Consider the following 17226-nt stretch of genomic DNA (forward strand, 5'->3'; position numbering starts at 1 on the left):
ACACTCATGGACTCATGGAGCCTCTCTTACAGTTCTGCGACACAGTTAGGGAGTGGAGGGAAGCTTGATTTCTAAATATCTTACATATATTAAACTTCTAATTTTTGATTTGCATGTCATTTCCCCTGCTAAAGCTTGCTAATAAAATATTAAAGTCTAAATTAATGTTATGGACAGTTAAATTAATTTTGTCACCTAAATATTAATCCTTCTGATTAACATAAATTTGATGTTTATGATCCTAGTAATCAGGGGGCTTCAGACGTTTCTTTAGTTATGATAAATAATGACTCTGGGACTCAGTCCGAGTCTCTAAAATGATCTAAGCTGTAACAAGTGCATGTTATTAATAGAGCCGTTAACAGGTGTGGTTTATGCTGTCGGGCATCGGAGGGCTGCTCCGATGATTCATGAACTGAAGCGGGTCATAACGTCTGGATCTGGAGGTAGTTGGAGCTCAGACGCATCGTTCCTGCGCCCAGCTTAAACAAAATGTCCTCTACATTTGTATCTGTGGTAATAATTAGAGGCTTTTCGGACCCGTTAGGCGGAGAGCTGGGCAGTAGTCAGTCCGCTGGAGTCTGGGAGGTGTTAGACTGAGTACTGCGTAATAACACCTGCGGTAACACAACATATGCAACCTGAAATAAACATATTAGTCTCCTAACTCACGTACTGTCTCTATTCATTCTGAGGAGAAAAGTGGTGCTGCTTTGTAAACGTCACTGGCCACAGCAAACCTGTCAACACGTTTACTGAAGGTTTGGATCTGATCTTTTCTTTCAACATGCTGTTCTAACAACAAAAGTTCTGCAAACTGAAAATATTCCTGCAGATTTCATTTCATCTGATCGCATCAGTAACCCTGATGTTGGTTTCTTTCCACCAGTGTCTTCTGCTTATCTTTTGAATGACATTTTTAAAACCTTTTAGTAAATCACTTCATCTAACCTGATGTGCTATTTGCCTGGTTTTGCTTTCTGCATTTTTGCTGAGATGATTTGATATTAAGCTGATGAATATCTGCCACCATTAATGCTCTAATTTCTGCTTTAATTCAGGATTTTATTCTGGTCCATCAGATTACAGACGAGTCAAAACGCTTCAGGTCTTCATATGAATCTCCTAATTCTGACTTAATCCAGATTAAAAGATATTTCAGGAGTTAAAATCAGCTCCCCAAACTAAATGATCAATGTTTTCACCAGACTCATAGATCAGTGCTTAAAGTGAAAATAATCCCTAACATTTTTACTAATAAACTCTGAATAAGTTATTTAAGGTTCTATCTCTATATTTCTGTGGGAAATCTGACATTTTTATGCAAATCTGTTTAGTTGTCAGGGTCGGGTTTCACTTTCACAAGGTTGTAAATTACACTTTAATTTTTAGTTTCTTGTTTGGTTCCAGTAGATCATAAAATTCATGTTTTCATTGTGTTTTTACTCCATTTTTACAAAGAATCCTGGAAACCTTTGAATGATTTATATTCATAATTTTCATGGCATATTGAAAACAATCTGTTACGTTTAAAATGTTTTCAAAGTATGGAAAATAAACTTGATACTGAATTTGAAAATGAGGCTAAAATAATCATGTGCAGGTTTTCAAACCTTAATGAAGTAAAAATATTTGACAGCATAAAGATCATTAAATCAGGTTTGTGTTTATAATGTTACTTTTTATTTCAGAAGATTAAAAACCCATTAAGCCCAAAATAAATCCTACCAAACACAGAACTGCTATCAGAGCAGCATCCCCTTGTATCCATTCATTCCCCTTAGACCTTTTAAACTTTTGTCATCTTACAACCACACAATTAATTGCAGTTTATTAAAAGTATTAAAACTGAGATGAAGCTGAGAAGATTTTCAGCAGATGGTTGGAGGCTTCAGACTTTTTTGGCACAAACAAATGGCCATGGCTGGGTGCATGGTCTGTCGTTCCACTTGTTCCCTGTTAGGAGAGAAAAGCCCCAGCATGACGAAACATCTGATTCTTCTACATTTCCATCCTAGTTCATGTTTTATTGAATTACATGGAACTTTTAAGCCACGTTCAGGTTTCAGCCTTCCTTCATTCAAACACTAAATAACAAAAATGGGTTTATCTTTACCACCGTAGTTCATTTCCAGACAGTTTTCTGTTTGTTGGTAATTATCAGGCTGACCCAGAGCGAAGGCAGAATAGTCAAACTTTGATCCGTCGCTCCACATCCACTGTCCCTCCTAACACAAATGAAATGTTAGCTTGTAGTTAACTTACAGTTACTGAAATATCATTTACTGCAGGAGAGAGTACAGACATCATCAAGCACAAGTGTGTGTGTGTTATGTAGATAAACATTCTGTGTTTATCCACACACAGTACAAGCTGGATGTGTGTGAACAAGCCGCTCATCCCCCTGCAGCGCGTCACCTGGTCTGGTTTCATGAACCTACTGTGATGGCGTCATGGCCGCCGGTCCACGTGATCGAAGGGCTCCCAGTGTCCCGTACGACCATGTCACTCAGGAAGTCGTTTTCTTCATTGGTGTGGACTGAGGCCAAATTCCCACCAATAGAAATGCAGAAGGCCTAATGCAGAGCAGACAGCAGAAAAAGTTACAGTTGGAAAATAAATATCTTCAAATGAAGAATCAAATGTGTCTGAAACTGAAGCTAAAACGTTAGAACAAAAATGGTCATTTTCCTGAAATTTTGTTGAAAGATAAATTCAGATAAATTCAACAAATTAAAACAGATAATGAAAAGCTTTGGTTATTTCATGAAGTGTTTTTCAAATCTTTTAAAAATCATTTTTATGAGCCATTCAGCAGCAGTGAGTTTATTTTTTTAATCAGTTAAGGAAGTGAGACTGATGGTCTGCAGCACATATGTCAGAGTCAAGGCCCGCGGGCCACATCCGGCCCGCGAGAAGGTTTTTTGCGGCCCCTGGGATGATCTTGATTTATTATTAGAACCGGCCCGCAGACCGCAGCAAGCCGGCACCCCGTCTGAAAAAAAATATCTTCCTTATTTGAACTGTAAGTAGTTCTTTAAATGTTCTGTGAGATGATGTACTTACCCATGTATCCATAACAACCGGAACTTTCAATATCCACCAAGTTATTGCCGAAATATACCGTCTATTAAACGAGTGCCCCCCGGATTAATTACATTCTCTGCAGCTGCAGCTGCGAAGTTACCGTATTAACCCGATACTTGCTGGAAAGTGCAACGTCTCCCCTTTCAGAAACCGTTGGAATTTTTCCACTTAGCGCTACGTGTGGCGGAATTACGGTACTGCAAATTTAGATGTGTCGCCGGCGACACATCTAAATTTGCAGTACCGTAATTCGCCGGCGACACATCTAAATGCCTTGACTCTGACATATGTGGATTAATAGATTTTTGCACTTTATTTTATTGTATTTCAATCCAATTATATTTTAAAAATATTTCAGTTGTGTCTGTTGAAAATTAAAGATTACTGACAGAGCCATAAGAAAATATTGCTTTATTTATCTGATCATATTGGAATATATTTGTTAGGTTTTCAGTAGGTTCAATTAGGTTCACTAGACTATATGAGTCATTTAAAAAAATTTCAATGAACATTCGATCAGTCCGGCCCTCGGCTTGTAGCTAAATTTTTTATTTGGCCCTCCGTCCATTTGACTTTGACACCCCTGGTCTGCAGGATGAGTCTGAATATTTAATGAACATGACAGAGGATCCGTGTGCCTGTTGTGTTATTTTAAAGCTGAAAACAGAGCAGCTTCATGTTGGTGAGTTGTGTTTGTGCTCCTCTGTACCTCGGCATCGCTCCACGTCCTCGGGCTGAAGTAGAAAACGAAGCAGCGACTTCCAAGCTGGGTCCATCCAGGAGGACAGGCTGGGGTCATTAATATGTGATTAAATTTGAATAAATGATAATGAATTCATAGGTATATGTTAACCCTTCTATAGTTAAATTCACTCTCCAGATGCTTATTGGTGATGACAGAACTTTTGATCAATTAATGACTCAGTTTGGCTGCACAAGGGGGAGAGAGATCAGTCCATACGGAGGCCTCAGTCCTCGACCAGGCTGTTGACCTTTGCCCTCTGTCACAACCTGCTGTCCTGTCTGACAATAAAACCTTTAAAAGAAAATGTTTTGCTGCTGGGATGGTGAAAGCCTCCCTGTCATGATAACCACACACTTCCTCTTTAGTCATGTCTGCACAAATGAAGCTGTGTGTCTGCAAACTGCATCTAGTTTTCTGTTTCCTGTAAAGTAAAGCTTCTTCTGTCATGTGGAGGTTGGTGGTGGTGAGGAGAGACGCAGAGACCCAAGTTGTAGAAGAAAAGGATGAATTTAATGAAGAGTGTAGCTGAAAAACAGTCCAGATCTCAGGCAGAGCGGAAACAGAGGCTCAGCACCGGCAGCAAAGACTGACGCGACGAGCTAATGCCAACACAGGACTTAGCAGTTCAACTCTGCCGGCAGACGAACTGTCACAGACAACAGGTGGGTTTAGATACACAGGGAGGGTAATCAGGTAACTAGACACACCTGGGAAACAATCGACAGGGAGGAGACAACAGAGGACAGAACCTGGACACAGAAAACCCTTAAAATAAATACTCAGAAACACGGATCATGACCCCTTCATGTTTTTGTTCTGGGGTTAATCTGCACGTTTTGGACCAGAACCCGTCTCCTGCCTGAGCGTTTTGATGGTTGGACATTCCCATCATGCCTGCAGTTGCACAGACAAACGCTGCACCTTTAAGCTTTAGTTGTTCCCAGGATGAACCAGACTGGAGCAGCTCCATGATTCTCTGACAGCTTCACTAATTTCTTTTAACTTTCTCATCGTGTTGAATAAGAGTTTTTCAGCTGCAACCTTGAAATAAATCTAGAGGCGTGACGCCAGTTTCCTGAAGTGTCTGTGAACCTATCAGAGGTTTGTGGAAGGAAACTCAACAGGTTCGACTGCTTTCTGTGATAACCACCAAATGTATGTCAAATTCAGGGAACGTTCAAAACAATCTCTAAGAAATGTTCTCACTAAGTCTTCTGGCATTTAGCAAATAGAAATAATTTGGTAACTAACCACCAGTGTGACAAACTTGATTCTGCAGGTGTTTATTTAACTGTGGCTTCGTGCCACGATCAACAACACGTAGAGGAAACGCTGCACTGTGCAGCACAGCGACGCTCCGAGACTTCAGCTGAAGACAAAAACAAATGGCTTCCAAAGCTGTCACACAACTGATACATAGAAAGTACATGTATGGTTTCATTTAGAGCATGTGTAATATCATCTTATTATAGGAATAATTACCAACCTGCTGAGTTTGGAACCGGACCCTGTGGACACAAAGACACACTGATGACCACTGACCTTAACGGCATCCTCAGATTCTGGTGACAAACTGAAAACACTTTGTGCATTTGGACATTTTGACATTATTAATCTGTTACAGATCTTATGAGTAGCAAACAGATGGAAACTGATGTATTTACACCCAACAGTCTCTGCTGCCGCTGGTTGGTTTTACTGTGAGCTTCGGCTTTCTGAGCTTTTTGGAAGTTTTCTGGGAATCCGCTTACTTATTTTCACTTTTTGTTCAGCATTTCAGTTTTTATCTGATGAAACGAGCCAAGATCAGACGGTCAGTGGAATATGGACGATGGATTCACTCGATTTCTGCCGCCTAGTTTCACATAAGCACAGGTTTTGGCTTGCTGCATTTTATGACCTAGTTCATGAAGCAGGTTATGGAGATACAAAAATATCAATTAGCATTAAATAACTTACAGCTTCAGCAGTCATCGTGATGAAGCCGAGGATCAATACCAGCTGAAAACCTGAAGCCATCTGTGAAGAAACGATAAATTTCAGCTTTTCAGATGAAGTCAGAGTTGAATCGACAGACGGTGATGAAAAGCTGGATGCTTCCTTTGCTGCATGCAGAGAGAATGATACCAGATAGAAGGACGGCTCTTATATAGGATTGTTGAAAACTTCCTTCTCGTAAAATAAAATTAGTCTTCACAAAAAATACAACATTTCCAAGAAAGATGTTTCCTGGATTTAAATATTTCTTTTCTTTAGCTTCGTGGAATTGTTTTGTAGCAGAAGAATTTGACATTGTGTAATCGTTTCTGCGTTGCGGCTTTCATTGGCTGATTCGGCCATGACGGGTTTTCTTCGAAATGGATGCTGTTGCTTTTTATTCTGATGAGAACAAACAGAAAACAACCAGGTTGTCATTAAACAAACTGTGATAAATGATCAACGAACATCTCAAAGTGTTAATTCAAGAAGGAAAAGGTTTTACTCAGGTGTTCAAGGTAAGAAACAAAAGTTTTCATGGTTCAGGGAGTTGATCTGAGCTGGCATATCGAGGATCTGCTTGTCTCTGTGGTTCTAATGTTTGACCCATTTTAGGATTCTAGATATTTATATGAATCTTCAGAAAAGGTTTAAACTTTCAGCATGTGAGCCTGGTGAGAGAAGGATGAACATAAACTGTGCAGAAATATCAACATAATCATCGGCAAAGAGCAAAGGATGCTGGGAGATTTATACAAAAGGCTCAACTTCTTGTGGGTGACTTCAGTCGTTGTTGCTCTCCCCTCTGGATGGCGCTACAGAGCAGCGGCAGCAACCATCAGCATTTATAAGAACTCATTCATCCCAAATGCAATTTACTGAATTATTGACAATTATTCAGATGTGAAGTTTGTGATCCTCTTCTTCATGTATTGTTTTTATATGAATGGAAAATTTAATGCAAAGCAGAAGAAGGAAGGAAAATCTGAAATGATCTCCCTCTTCTCTTTTCTCAGAAAAGATTATCCCTTTGTTCAAAAGCAACAAAGCTTCAATCAGCCTTATAAACATTTCTAAAACAAAAACTGGTCTAACTGCATCAACCGGCTGCCACAGGCTGAGGAACCCAACGAACACCTGTCCGTCTGCGGCGCCTAACGTTTCCATTTCTTCTACATCTATAGCTAACACCTGTTCCTTGTTTCTGAACAGCAGCTTGGCAAACAAAGTATTCTGATTCATTTTTCTATATTAGACAAAATAATCTGCATCTGTTTTACATAAACAAAATCCTCACAACTCAAGTTTGATATTTAGCTGGTTAAAACATTTTTAAATGGAACATTAATTTAAAAACAAACATAAAACATGACTGAGAACAAAGTTTAGTTGTTATAAAGTCAGTCACGGTGAGGATGGACGACGTTCTGCCTCCTGATCGGGCCGAACGGTTCTGCCATCCGTTCCAGGAACTTGTCTTGAATAAATCTATAAACATTTCTGATCTATGCTTGGAAATGTTTGCTGGCTGTAATTAAATGCATCATTTGAAAGGTGTTTGCCAGCTGAGTGTCTGTGTTCCTGGTCAGGTGATCAGAGGTACACGGAAACAGACAGCAGGGGATTTTTCTTCAGGTTACTTCAACACAACAATCTAAAGATACAATATTTAGACAGTTGCATCAGTCAGAAGTGGAGAAGTTTTATTGTTGGAGCTGAGCGCAGCAGACGGACAGCCGTTCGTTGTGTCCTCAGCCGCTTTGAAAAGGCAGATCATTTCACATTTTACTTCCTTCCAAGTTACTTTTTCATTAATATTAATATGTTACATGTTCATTTTAAAATGAAATAAGTAAATTAAAAATGTAAATTACAAAGTATTGATGAGTTTAAGCTCCAGGTGGTTCTGACTGTGGACCAGTTGATTTAAAATTAAAACAGCTGAGTTCAGGTTGGGTAGAAAGTTTTAATATGTTGGAGTAAAACATCAGATCCTAACAACCAATGAGGATGAACGTAAATTTTCATGTCTCTGATTTCATTGAAGATTAAGAAAAAGTTCAATATTTTACAGATTCTATATCTATTTCAGTGTTGTACACTGATCAGCAGATGTTTTTTACAATTTGTTCATATTCAGCTAAAATATTTGGACTTATTGAAGTTTATTATTAAACAGTTTTTTAATGTAAAATAAAATTGACAGATCAAATTTATTTCAACCCATTGATCTGCATACCTTCTATCTTTATCAAATAATTTGACTAAATGAAATACTAGAAAACATTTTTGTTTTGCATGAATAATATTCAGAGATAATTACATATTTGCTGCACGCTTTAAGCTTTCAGCAAATATTGACTGAAAGAATAAAACATAACTGTATCCTGCAGTTAAGCAGGATACAATATTGCCACCAAATTAAATATTAGGACAATATTGAGCGTGTTGTTTGCAGATGTCACATTTAGCGAGACGCTGCAGCTACTTAATGTCTGCGATCTCTGAGACGTCCTGATTCCAGAAACGGCTGCTGGAAGAAGAAACTCTCCCACTGAAAATCTCAACAAGGTGAAGCTGAACTTGTTTTTGCTCATGTTGTGTTTATGCCACCACAGCTTCCTAATTACTAGGAGTTGTCCGATTTTAGTTTAATATGTTTCTTATTCCAGTTAATTTTCTAAGAAAACTATGAGATAAACATTTTGAATAATTCTTGCCACAGATGGCTTCAGGCCTGCACTTGACTTTGCTGCTTTGTCTGAGCGGAGCTCTCTGGGTCAGAAGAAGTGTAAGTTTTTCATGTTTCTGATCATTTGATGTGTCACTGCTTATGTTTACTGTATGATTGCAACAATCAGTCTGTTTTATGTGAATATCAAGCAAAGCAATCCAGCATATTTACTGTTACTAAGTTCTAATACTTTGTCTCTTTTCCAGCACCAGGCAGAATCAGGTGAGTTCGTCTCATATAACGGTGGACAGTATCAGCATGGATGCTTAATGGCTTTCTGGTTGTTGATCCAAGGAATGAAGATCCAGAGTTTAAATATTGGAGTGTTTGGGACATTCTGAGCATCTGTTCCACCTGTGGGTGTGTAGGTTTCTCCAGGTGTGTGTGTGTGTGTGTGTGTAGGTTTCTCCAGGTGTGTGTGTGTGTGTGTGTGTGTGTGTAGGTTTCTCCAGGTGTGTGTGTGTGTGTGTGTGTAGGTTTCTCCAGGTGTGTGTGTGTGTGTGTGTGTAGGTTTCTCCAGGTGTGTGTGTGTGTGTGTGTGTGTAGGTTTCTCCAGGTGTGTGTGTGTGTGTGTGTGTGTGTAGGTTTCTCCAGGTGTGTGTGTGTGTGTATGTAGGTTTCTCCAGGTGTGTGTGTGTGTGTGTGTGTAGGTTTCTCCAGGTGTGTGTGTGTGTGTGTAGGTTTCTCCAGGTGTGTGTGTGTGTGTATGTAGGTTTCTCCAGGTGTGTGTGTGTGTGTGAATGCTGTTGAGTCCCATGTGCATCTCTTGATGCCACGGCAGTTTTCTCCACTGAACATTGAGGAAGATACAAGTGTTTTTTGATGTGCCATCTTTTTTTATTCAGTGTAGATGCTTCATTTTTTCAGAAATTAAATTAAATCATTTTATTGTCGTTTAGAGGTTGGAATCATTTCTCTTCACAAACTTCAAATTTGAATGAAAACAACTTTAAAGCAGTGGCATGATGTATTTTTCAGACACAATCAAGTGATACATATTACCTTCAGTTGCTATAAAATGCTGTGCATATCAAACATAAGTTGATTTCACTTTCTGATGCCTTGAAATTGGCCTCTGTCTCTTTAAGAAGCTCCTGCTCCTTCCAACATCCTGCGTTCAGCACATCATCACAACAAAACGTTTCTTTCTGTTGAGTACAACCATTCTTAGGGGCTTTGGGCTGAGAAGTAGTTTATTTATAAGCCTGGCAGGTTGCATTTCCACCAGGTGTTTAGTGATTGCTGCTGCTAGTTTAGAGGAGCTGAGAGGGAGCAGCGCTTTGTGAGACGAAGCCTTCAGACACCCTGAATGATTGCATCAGGAGATTATGAAGGAATGAAGGCAACTCATAACATGATGCAAAGCTCAAAAAGGTTAATATAGTGCTGCCTCTTTAAATCTAAGATACAGTAGAAAGATGGAACTGCACTGTGTCAAGATGCCGTCTGGTTAAATTGAAGGTCACAGGTTAATTTTTTGTTTGTAAGACAAAAAAGTATTTTTCAGCTTGAATCATAATCATAAGGAAAAAACCCAAGATATTGCTGAATTCATCTCCAGTTAAACTAACTGGATCAGGCGTCTTCTGCACAGCTGTAATTCAGGAACAGCCTGAAGCAAACAATCAGGTCTGCAGAGAGGCTGACCTTTCATCCAAACAGGCCAAGGGTCAGGAAAACGACAGCCAACATCTCTGCAGACCCCACACATCCTAGACACAACCTGCTTAGATTTTCACCTTCCAGTCAGCACCACACTGACTAGAGTGTCTACCCCAGACTGTCTCTCTGCGGTCATAATTCCACCTGGTCTTCCTCTTTTTGGAAAAACATTTTTTTAGGAGTAGATTTTCCCCCACAATATTTTCATATGCATTTATATTTAATATGTTTAAACACTCAGAATTTACTGTTTGTAATTTATGGTAAGGCCAAAAGTTTAATCTCAGACATTTAAAATCAACTTATTCAACTTTTCAGCTTCTGAACTAAAATAAATTATTCCTGTTTATGAAACATATTTCTCTTCGCTCATGACTCCACAAAGCTCAGAACAGCGTCTTCAGCCAGAGAGTGATCACCTGTGATGACAGCGATAACGTCCAACACCTCAGCTGTGGTGAGTTAGAAATGGTTTCATAAGTTTGTTTCCGTTTTCTTTTAAAGAAAAATGTTTTACTGACGGGCGTTGTGTTGACTGAACACCGCCACCCAGTGGTTGAAGGTGGTATGACGTTGTGTTGACTGAACACCGCCACCCAGTGGTTGAAGGTGGTATGACGTTGTGTTGACTGAACACCGCCACCCAGTGGTTGAAGGTGGTATGACGTTGTGTTGACTGAACACCGCCACCGAGTGGTTGAAGGTGGTATGACGTTGTGTTGACTGAACACCGCCACCCAGTGGTTGAAAGGTGGTATGTTCTTCAGTCTGCAGTCTCGGGTGTAAAACTTTCATTTTGGGCCATAAGAAAAACATAATTGTGGATAAATGTATTGATAACATATTAAACTGTTAAAATATGCAGGTAAAAACTAATTTGATTTAATTGATAAAATATTTAAGCACACAATATAAAAAGATGTGGCAGGTGTTGGAGACTTTCACGTCTCCAGTTAAGGTTCGCTGATGCAGGAGATTCCAGAAAAGTCAGTGAGTAAAAATCAGCTAAAGTTTATTAAAAAGTACAAGATATATCTTGGAGATCCACTTAAAACATCAAACATGCAGACAGAGTTACCCAAAGGCAAATCCCGGAGAGATCTGAAGTCTGTTTGTTTACAGTTGCCCCAGGGACCGTCTTGCCCTGCTCTTTAAATCTGTTTCATTATATCACACTCACATTTTAATTACACTAAATATTGGCTGGAATCATTTAAATTGAAGTATTTAGATATGTTAACTTTTCCAAAATTTCAGCACAATTCAAATCATTTAGTCAAAATGTGTTTGGCTACAGTTTAGCCAAATAATTAGCTAAACTGTAATAAATTAACCAAGAAACATGAAGGCCTTCTCTTTAACCGAGTTTATGTCAGAAATGGACAGGGCAGTGCAGAGACCACTAAAGGGGAAGATGCTCAAAAAAAAAAAAAAAAAAAAGGCACATCTAACCACATTCTAGGACAGAATATTAAAGCCTCTCAGCTTTGTTAATTTGAGTTAAATAAAAAAAAAAGTTTTTAAACAAAACAATTTGTTTTTAAATTACAATTCCAAAAGTTTTAATTACAATTTTATTTTACTTAATGAATATCCTTGTTGGACTTTTATTTAAGAGCTATTCTCCTTCAAGATATATTTACCCAATGCCAGAATAAATTAAATTTACATTATGCAGCAAAGGAAATTAGAAGATCTGACATTTATCCATTATGGAGATGATAGGTTTTGGACGGGCGATGTGCCCCTATTGCATAATCAATACTGAAGAATAACTGATATCATTAACGATACAGAGAAGAAGCTTTTCAGTCATCTAGCTTTGCTAGCAAAGTCTTTAGCTAGCAGCTAGCTAATAGCACAACAACAGCCTAATGTCTGTATAATAAAAAATACTGGATCGATAGATAACAGTTCTTCCTCAACTGTCTCCTCCCCTCAGTAGTTCTTCAGAGAAAAGCAGACGCAGAGGCCTGTCAGTGTCTGTTGTATCATTACCTCTCTGCTTAAACCGCTACTCCGAGCTGAAGCAGAAACTGTCATGTTGGGTTCTAGCCGGGTTACCCACATGCAAGAACACACTAAGAGAAGCGATATGAAAACAATATTTGGGGAAAGGTGGCGGGGATGAGGGGGAACAGTCCTGGAACCTGGGAGTGGAGGGAAACCGGTTGTCGGACTGTTGAGAAAAGCGGAGTGAAATACTGGACAGATTCCAGGAAATAATTCAGAGAGTCTTTCAGAGAGTGCTTACTTGAAGGCGGAGTTGGGTTTTGTCGGTGGCGGCAGCTGGAGAAAAGGGTTACCGTTGGAGAGCGAGCAGGTAAGCCTTGTAGCTGGTGAGGGGAGCGAGCTGACATCTGAGCAGGGTCCCGATAACTAGCTCCCGGGGCATGAAGCGCCGGCAGGCCCAGCCTGTGGCGAGACGCAGGGAATCCACGGGAAGGGACCAGGGAGGTGAGTGCAACCGATTGGTAACACCAATGGCGTCGTGAGGAAACACAAGGGAAATCCAGACGGGAACGCTTGTCCACCTCGAGGAGTCTCAGGATGACCACAAGGCAACCTGACGGGGAGAACACAAGGAGCGATCAAAAAACGAGTTCAATCGTAGAAGGCTTTCACTAAGGAAACGTTTACCAGTTGAGGCAAACACTCAGGCACTGGAGTGTCAGCTAGTCGCTCCTTATGAAGCACCTCCGCAGCTCTCGAAAATTAGACACAGGTGTGTCTACAGGTTGGCCGCCACACTTCTCCAGGGCCTCCGCCCAGTGGTGACATCTGGTGGCTGTGAGGGGAAATAGCAGCTTCCCAGAAAACCCAGGACAGAACAGAAGAGGAAAAAAAACAAAACAGAAAAAAACCAACCTAACAGAAACGAGACTTCAGCGTTTTCCGTCATCTGACAAGCAGCAAGTCTGCTCCACTTTATTCACCAAAAACGTTTTGATTCACCAAAAACTGATCTGTAGTCTGGAACGTTCACTACGTTCAGCTCCAGTTAGCCGCCTGATCTCACTGCGCGAGAGGAAACTGCGTCACGGGCAAAAGGTCAAAGGTAACAAGGTGACCGGAAGGCTTATTGTGTTGTACAAAAAAATAAATTAATTAATTAAAAATAAATAATAATAATAATAATAATAATAATAATAATAATAATAATAATAATAATAATAATTTTAGTACATGTTATGTGTCAGAAGATGACTTAGGAAATAATAATACCAACAAAAAAATAAAAAATTGACCAAAAGGGCACTTGGGGGCAAGTAGCAAAAGGGGCAGGTGCTCAGCCCCCCCCCCCCCCCCTGCACGTGCCTGGAAATGGACAAAACTTTCACCAGCTAAAGAGCCAAAAACGGTTAAATGTTTTCTAAGAAAGGGAAGGCTTTTTAATGGGACACAATATGGTGGCCAAAACAAAACAAAAAAAAAACGTTCACATCTAATCAGACCTGCTCTGCAGTTTGTCCAGTTCAGTGTGACGTTTTAAAGTGAATCTCTGCTGCTGCGTTTGTCTCCTCACTGTGTAACAGAAACAGGAGTGATCTCTGTGCAGTCGGTTCTGTACGGACGGGAAGACAGAGAGACCTGCAGTGAGTTCAGACCCGACAACCAGCTCACCAACACCAAATGCTCCCAGAAGGGCTCCCTGGACACGCTGAAGGCCAGGTACCAGACCCAGTGTTCCCAGTTAATGCCATCTAAAGTTCCAACAGCTGCAAACTTTGTGGTTTTTAACCGAGACAAACTGTGTTGTCTCATCCAAAGGCAGTGCTGTGTTTTTAAAAAATATTGATGTAAGTTCATGCAGATCTGGCTCCATTTGGCTAGAAGTAAAAAATGAGCACATTTTGATTAAAGCAGTTTTGTCCAAACCTTTGAACTCCTGATGTGATTCTGAACCTCCTGTTAACGATGCTACACATCTGACCCTTCACACATCTGACTTTGATGGATACATTTGTAAAGAGTTTCCCTAAAAAAAATAAATAAATAAATTACAATCAACCTAAAATTAAAATTGTTACATACAGCATAGTATGTTTAATAAGCATTTTTTAATTTTACTTTTGATTCAAAGGAAATAGGGACCACACGTCTTACACTCAGATTTCTGCCCTGAAATAATTAATTCATTCTTTTCTAAATTTGGAAAGACCTTCAAACGCAGAGAAACTGTCTCTTAATGTAAAGTAGCATTTAGAAGCTTTGCTTTTTAAATATGTAATGTTTATGCTGTGTTTATTGTGTCTTCTTCCTCATGAGGCCCGGCCTCTAACTAGGGCAGAAACTGCCTAAATAAAGGTTCAAATAGCCAGAGCCATTAAGCATGCAGCAGCAGTTTTATGAAACACCCAGACTGATGTAACTCTGTAACAAACCCACAGAGAAACTTCTTTTTTTTAGATGTGATGGGAAGAAAGCGTGTGAAGTAAACGCCGGCGTGTTTCGTACTTCTGATCCTTGTTTCGGCATCTATAAATACGTGGACACCACATATTCCTGTTTCCCTGCAGGTTCGTATGTTTTATTGCAGAGATCTTATAAAAGCTGGACAGAATGTGAATTATTAGTGTGATTTCTGTTTCTCCAACAGTCCGAACCGTGGCCTGTGAACAGTCGCTGTTAAACCTTCAGTGTGGTCTGATCTCAGATTCCTTGTTTCTCTCAGTTTTGTTTAATTTTCTGCATTCACTGACTGACTGACCTCATGTTTCTTCCTTCCAGATGAGGGGCAGGTCATATCTGTGATTGGGGCGTTTTACGGGCGCTCTGACCCGACCACCTGCTCTTTCCAGCGTCCTCCCGCTCAGGTCCAAAAGACCGACTGCTTGAGGCCCTCAGGCGAAGTCGCTGCCAGGTACTGATTGTCTGTCTGCTCTCAGCTTCGACCCGATGCCTTCCAGCTTTCTGCAGCTAACTGCTGTTGCATTAATGTGGATCCACAGCTGCAATGGAAAAACCAGCTGCTCTGTCAAAGCAAGCAACTCTGTGTTTGGAGACCCTTGTGTTGGAACGTACAAGTACCTGGAGGTGGCCCACACCTGTGAGAGTGAGTGGGACAAAACCGCAGGCTTTTATTGTGACAGAGACGAGGACATTGCATTGTCCTTTAGCTGCTCATCAAAAGCTGTTTGTCACAACATAAAACAACCACATTTATTTACTTGAATTACTTGAAAAACACTTTTCTATACCATCATATCTGCATCTTATAGTAAAAGTTAAAGGCCATGGATGTGTTTTCTCTTTAATCTCAGTCTGTCTCAGTTGTTATGTTTTCTACCAGTAAAGTTTTTCATTCAGTGTGTTTTTCTAACACTCTTTGTAGCATCTCAGACCTTCTTTCTTTTTGTTCTTTTGCAGATCCTGTGATTAAACCAGGTGCCTAAAATCAAGATAACACATCAGAGATCCCTAAGCTTCTTACATTTAATCAAAAATGAATTGCATATATAGTTCAAGAGCTTCTGTCTGGCAGCATGTTGTTCATCTCATCACCCAGTTCAGTCTGAGCTGCACTGTGTTCATAAGTTTGACCAGTTTGGAGAGAACATGTACCGCTGATTTAAGATCGTTCCTTTGCTTTGATTCTTTAACTGCATAAATAAATCTACTCCAGCATCTTGCTCAGTCTCTTGTAGTTTTATTAAAATACCACAGAGTTTAATCAAGCAATCAGAAAACAATGTTGCCTCTGACTTTTTTTTTTAAGAGAAAATAGTTTACTACTTGTGCTACAATAAAAAATATTTTTGTGGTTTAAAAAAATCACCAGCAGCAGGAACTGTGAAGACAGACTGGATAAATGATAAGGCTGATGAAAAAATAACTGCTGCTTTTACATAGAAAGGGAAACATTTGAAGCATTATAAATATAATGTGATTGAAAAAAATACTAAAACATAATATATAAATACTAATTATTTATATACATTCAGTCAAATCCCTAAAACCATGATATTTTATTGGTTATTATGGTTTTTAAATCTTTCATATGAGTATTATGCATTTTGTTTTTAAAAACTATATTGCACAGTTTTGCACATTGTCACCATAACAGAGAGCAGAGGATCGCTGAAGCAACCAGGCTTCCAGAAGCTCAGCAGAGCCAGATGCTGCTCTGCTTCATGCAGTGCTGCATCGATGGAGCACTGCTGCTGCAGTGCATCCATATGCACAAAATCCATATTTTGTAGCAGAAATATGGATGCACTGATACACTGCTGCTGCAGCAGCAGTGTATCAGTGCATCTATATTTCTGCTACAAAAATCCATATTTAATTGGGCTTAGTTAAAACAAAATAAAAAAAAGCTGAGTAGATAAATTCTCAGCAGTAGGCCATAATAATCAAAATTATGACACATTAATAGAAGATGCTTGATGTCGATCTATGCTTGTAATGAATCAGTCAGGAATATATGAGGCACATTATACAGAAATTAAGTTTTCAGTCTGTCCTGTTTGGCTCATCTAACAGGACAGATGTTGCACCTTTCCAGTCTAGACTGCAGGTAACACTCATCATGAGGGCTGATCTTCCCTCCAGGCAGGAGATGTACAGGTTAAAGGTCAGGGAAAGTGCAGCTAGCATTTCTGCAGACCCCACACATCCTGAACACAAGCGAATGAATAGTCAGAGAGCCCAGGTCGACACCATACATATTTGCACTAATTCAACCTTATCTTTTTAATATGCAAAAGCACTCTAAATACACTTATTTACAAAAACATACAATTTACCATTTATGTATTTAAATGTAAAATGTTTGTGAAATTCTTAGTTTTGTTTTGTTTTTTAATCATCTTGGTGAAATAACATGAACATATTCAGTTCAGTTTATTTCAATAGCGATACATATATTTAAAACTATCCAGTTTTTTTATCCAGTATTTTTGTTGTTGTTAACGGAAAGTTGTTTAATAAAGCTTTCAAACAAAAAACTGTCACGTGAAAGGAGCTCTGTTGCATTCATTGTCTCGGGAAATATGCGCTTCCAAAACAAATCATGCAT

General features: G+C 39.4%; 2 protein-coding genes across 3 annotated transcripts; one reads left to right on the forward strand and one right to left on the reverse strand.

Annotated features, from left to right (window-relative positions):
• Positions 1 to 1660: 1660 nt before the first annotated feature.
• On the reverse strand, positions 1661 to 5969 carry LOC106907169 (galactose-specific lectin nattectin-like). 2 transcript variants are annotated; one of them, XM_014972753.2, is made up of 6 exons: positions 5792 to 5969; positions 5319 to 5340; positions 3797 to 3876; positions 2442 to 2576; positions 2117 to 2228; positions 1661 to 1956 (listed from the first exon to the last, which is right to left on the reverse strand). In XM_014972753.2, exons 1-6 carry the CDS (start codon positions 5849 to 5851, stop codon positions 1892 to 1894), a joined length of 474 nt encoding a protein of 157 aa, XP_014828239.2. In that variant the 5' UTR covers positions 5852 to 5969; the 3' UTR covers positions 1661 to 1891. The 2 variants fall into 2 exon arrangements, with proteins under 2 accessions (XP_014828239.2, XP_087863598.1); XM_088007472.1 differs by lacking the exons at positions 5319 to 5340; positions 5792 to 5969 and having other exon boundaries at positions 3797 to 3886.
• Positions 5970 to 8250: 2281 nt separating this feature from the next.
• On the forward strand, positions 8251 to 15838 carry LOC106907168 (L-rhamnose-binding lectin SML-like). Its single transcript, XM_014972751.2, has 10 exons — positions 8251 to 8380; positions 8535 to 8600; positions 8750 to 8765; positions 10591 to 10662; positions 13742 to 13877; positions 14616 to 14725; positions 14806 to 14850; positions 14937 to 15069; positions 15158 to 15261; positions 15576 to 15838. The coding sequence occupies exons 2-10, from the start codon at positions 8535 to 8537 to the stop codon at positions 15599 to 15601; spliced, it is 708 nt and encodes a 235-aa protein (XP_014828237.2). The 5' UTR covers positions 8251 to 8380; the 3' UTR covers positions 15602 to 15838.
• Positions 15839 to 17226: the final 1388 nt, after the last annotated feature.

Source organism: Poecilia mexicana, unplaced genomic scaffold (assembly GCF_051168715.1).
Source record: "Poecilia mexicana isolate PSO_F unplaced genomic scaffold, ASM5116871v1 scaffold_7, whole genome shotgun sequence".
In the NCBI taxonomy this organism is placed as follows: Eukaryota; Metazoa; Chordata; class Actinopteri; order Cyprinodontiformes; family Poeciliidae; genus Poecilia; species Poecilia mexicana.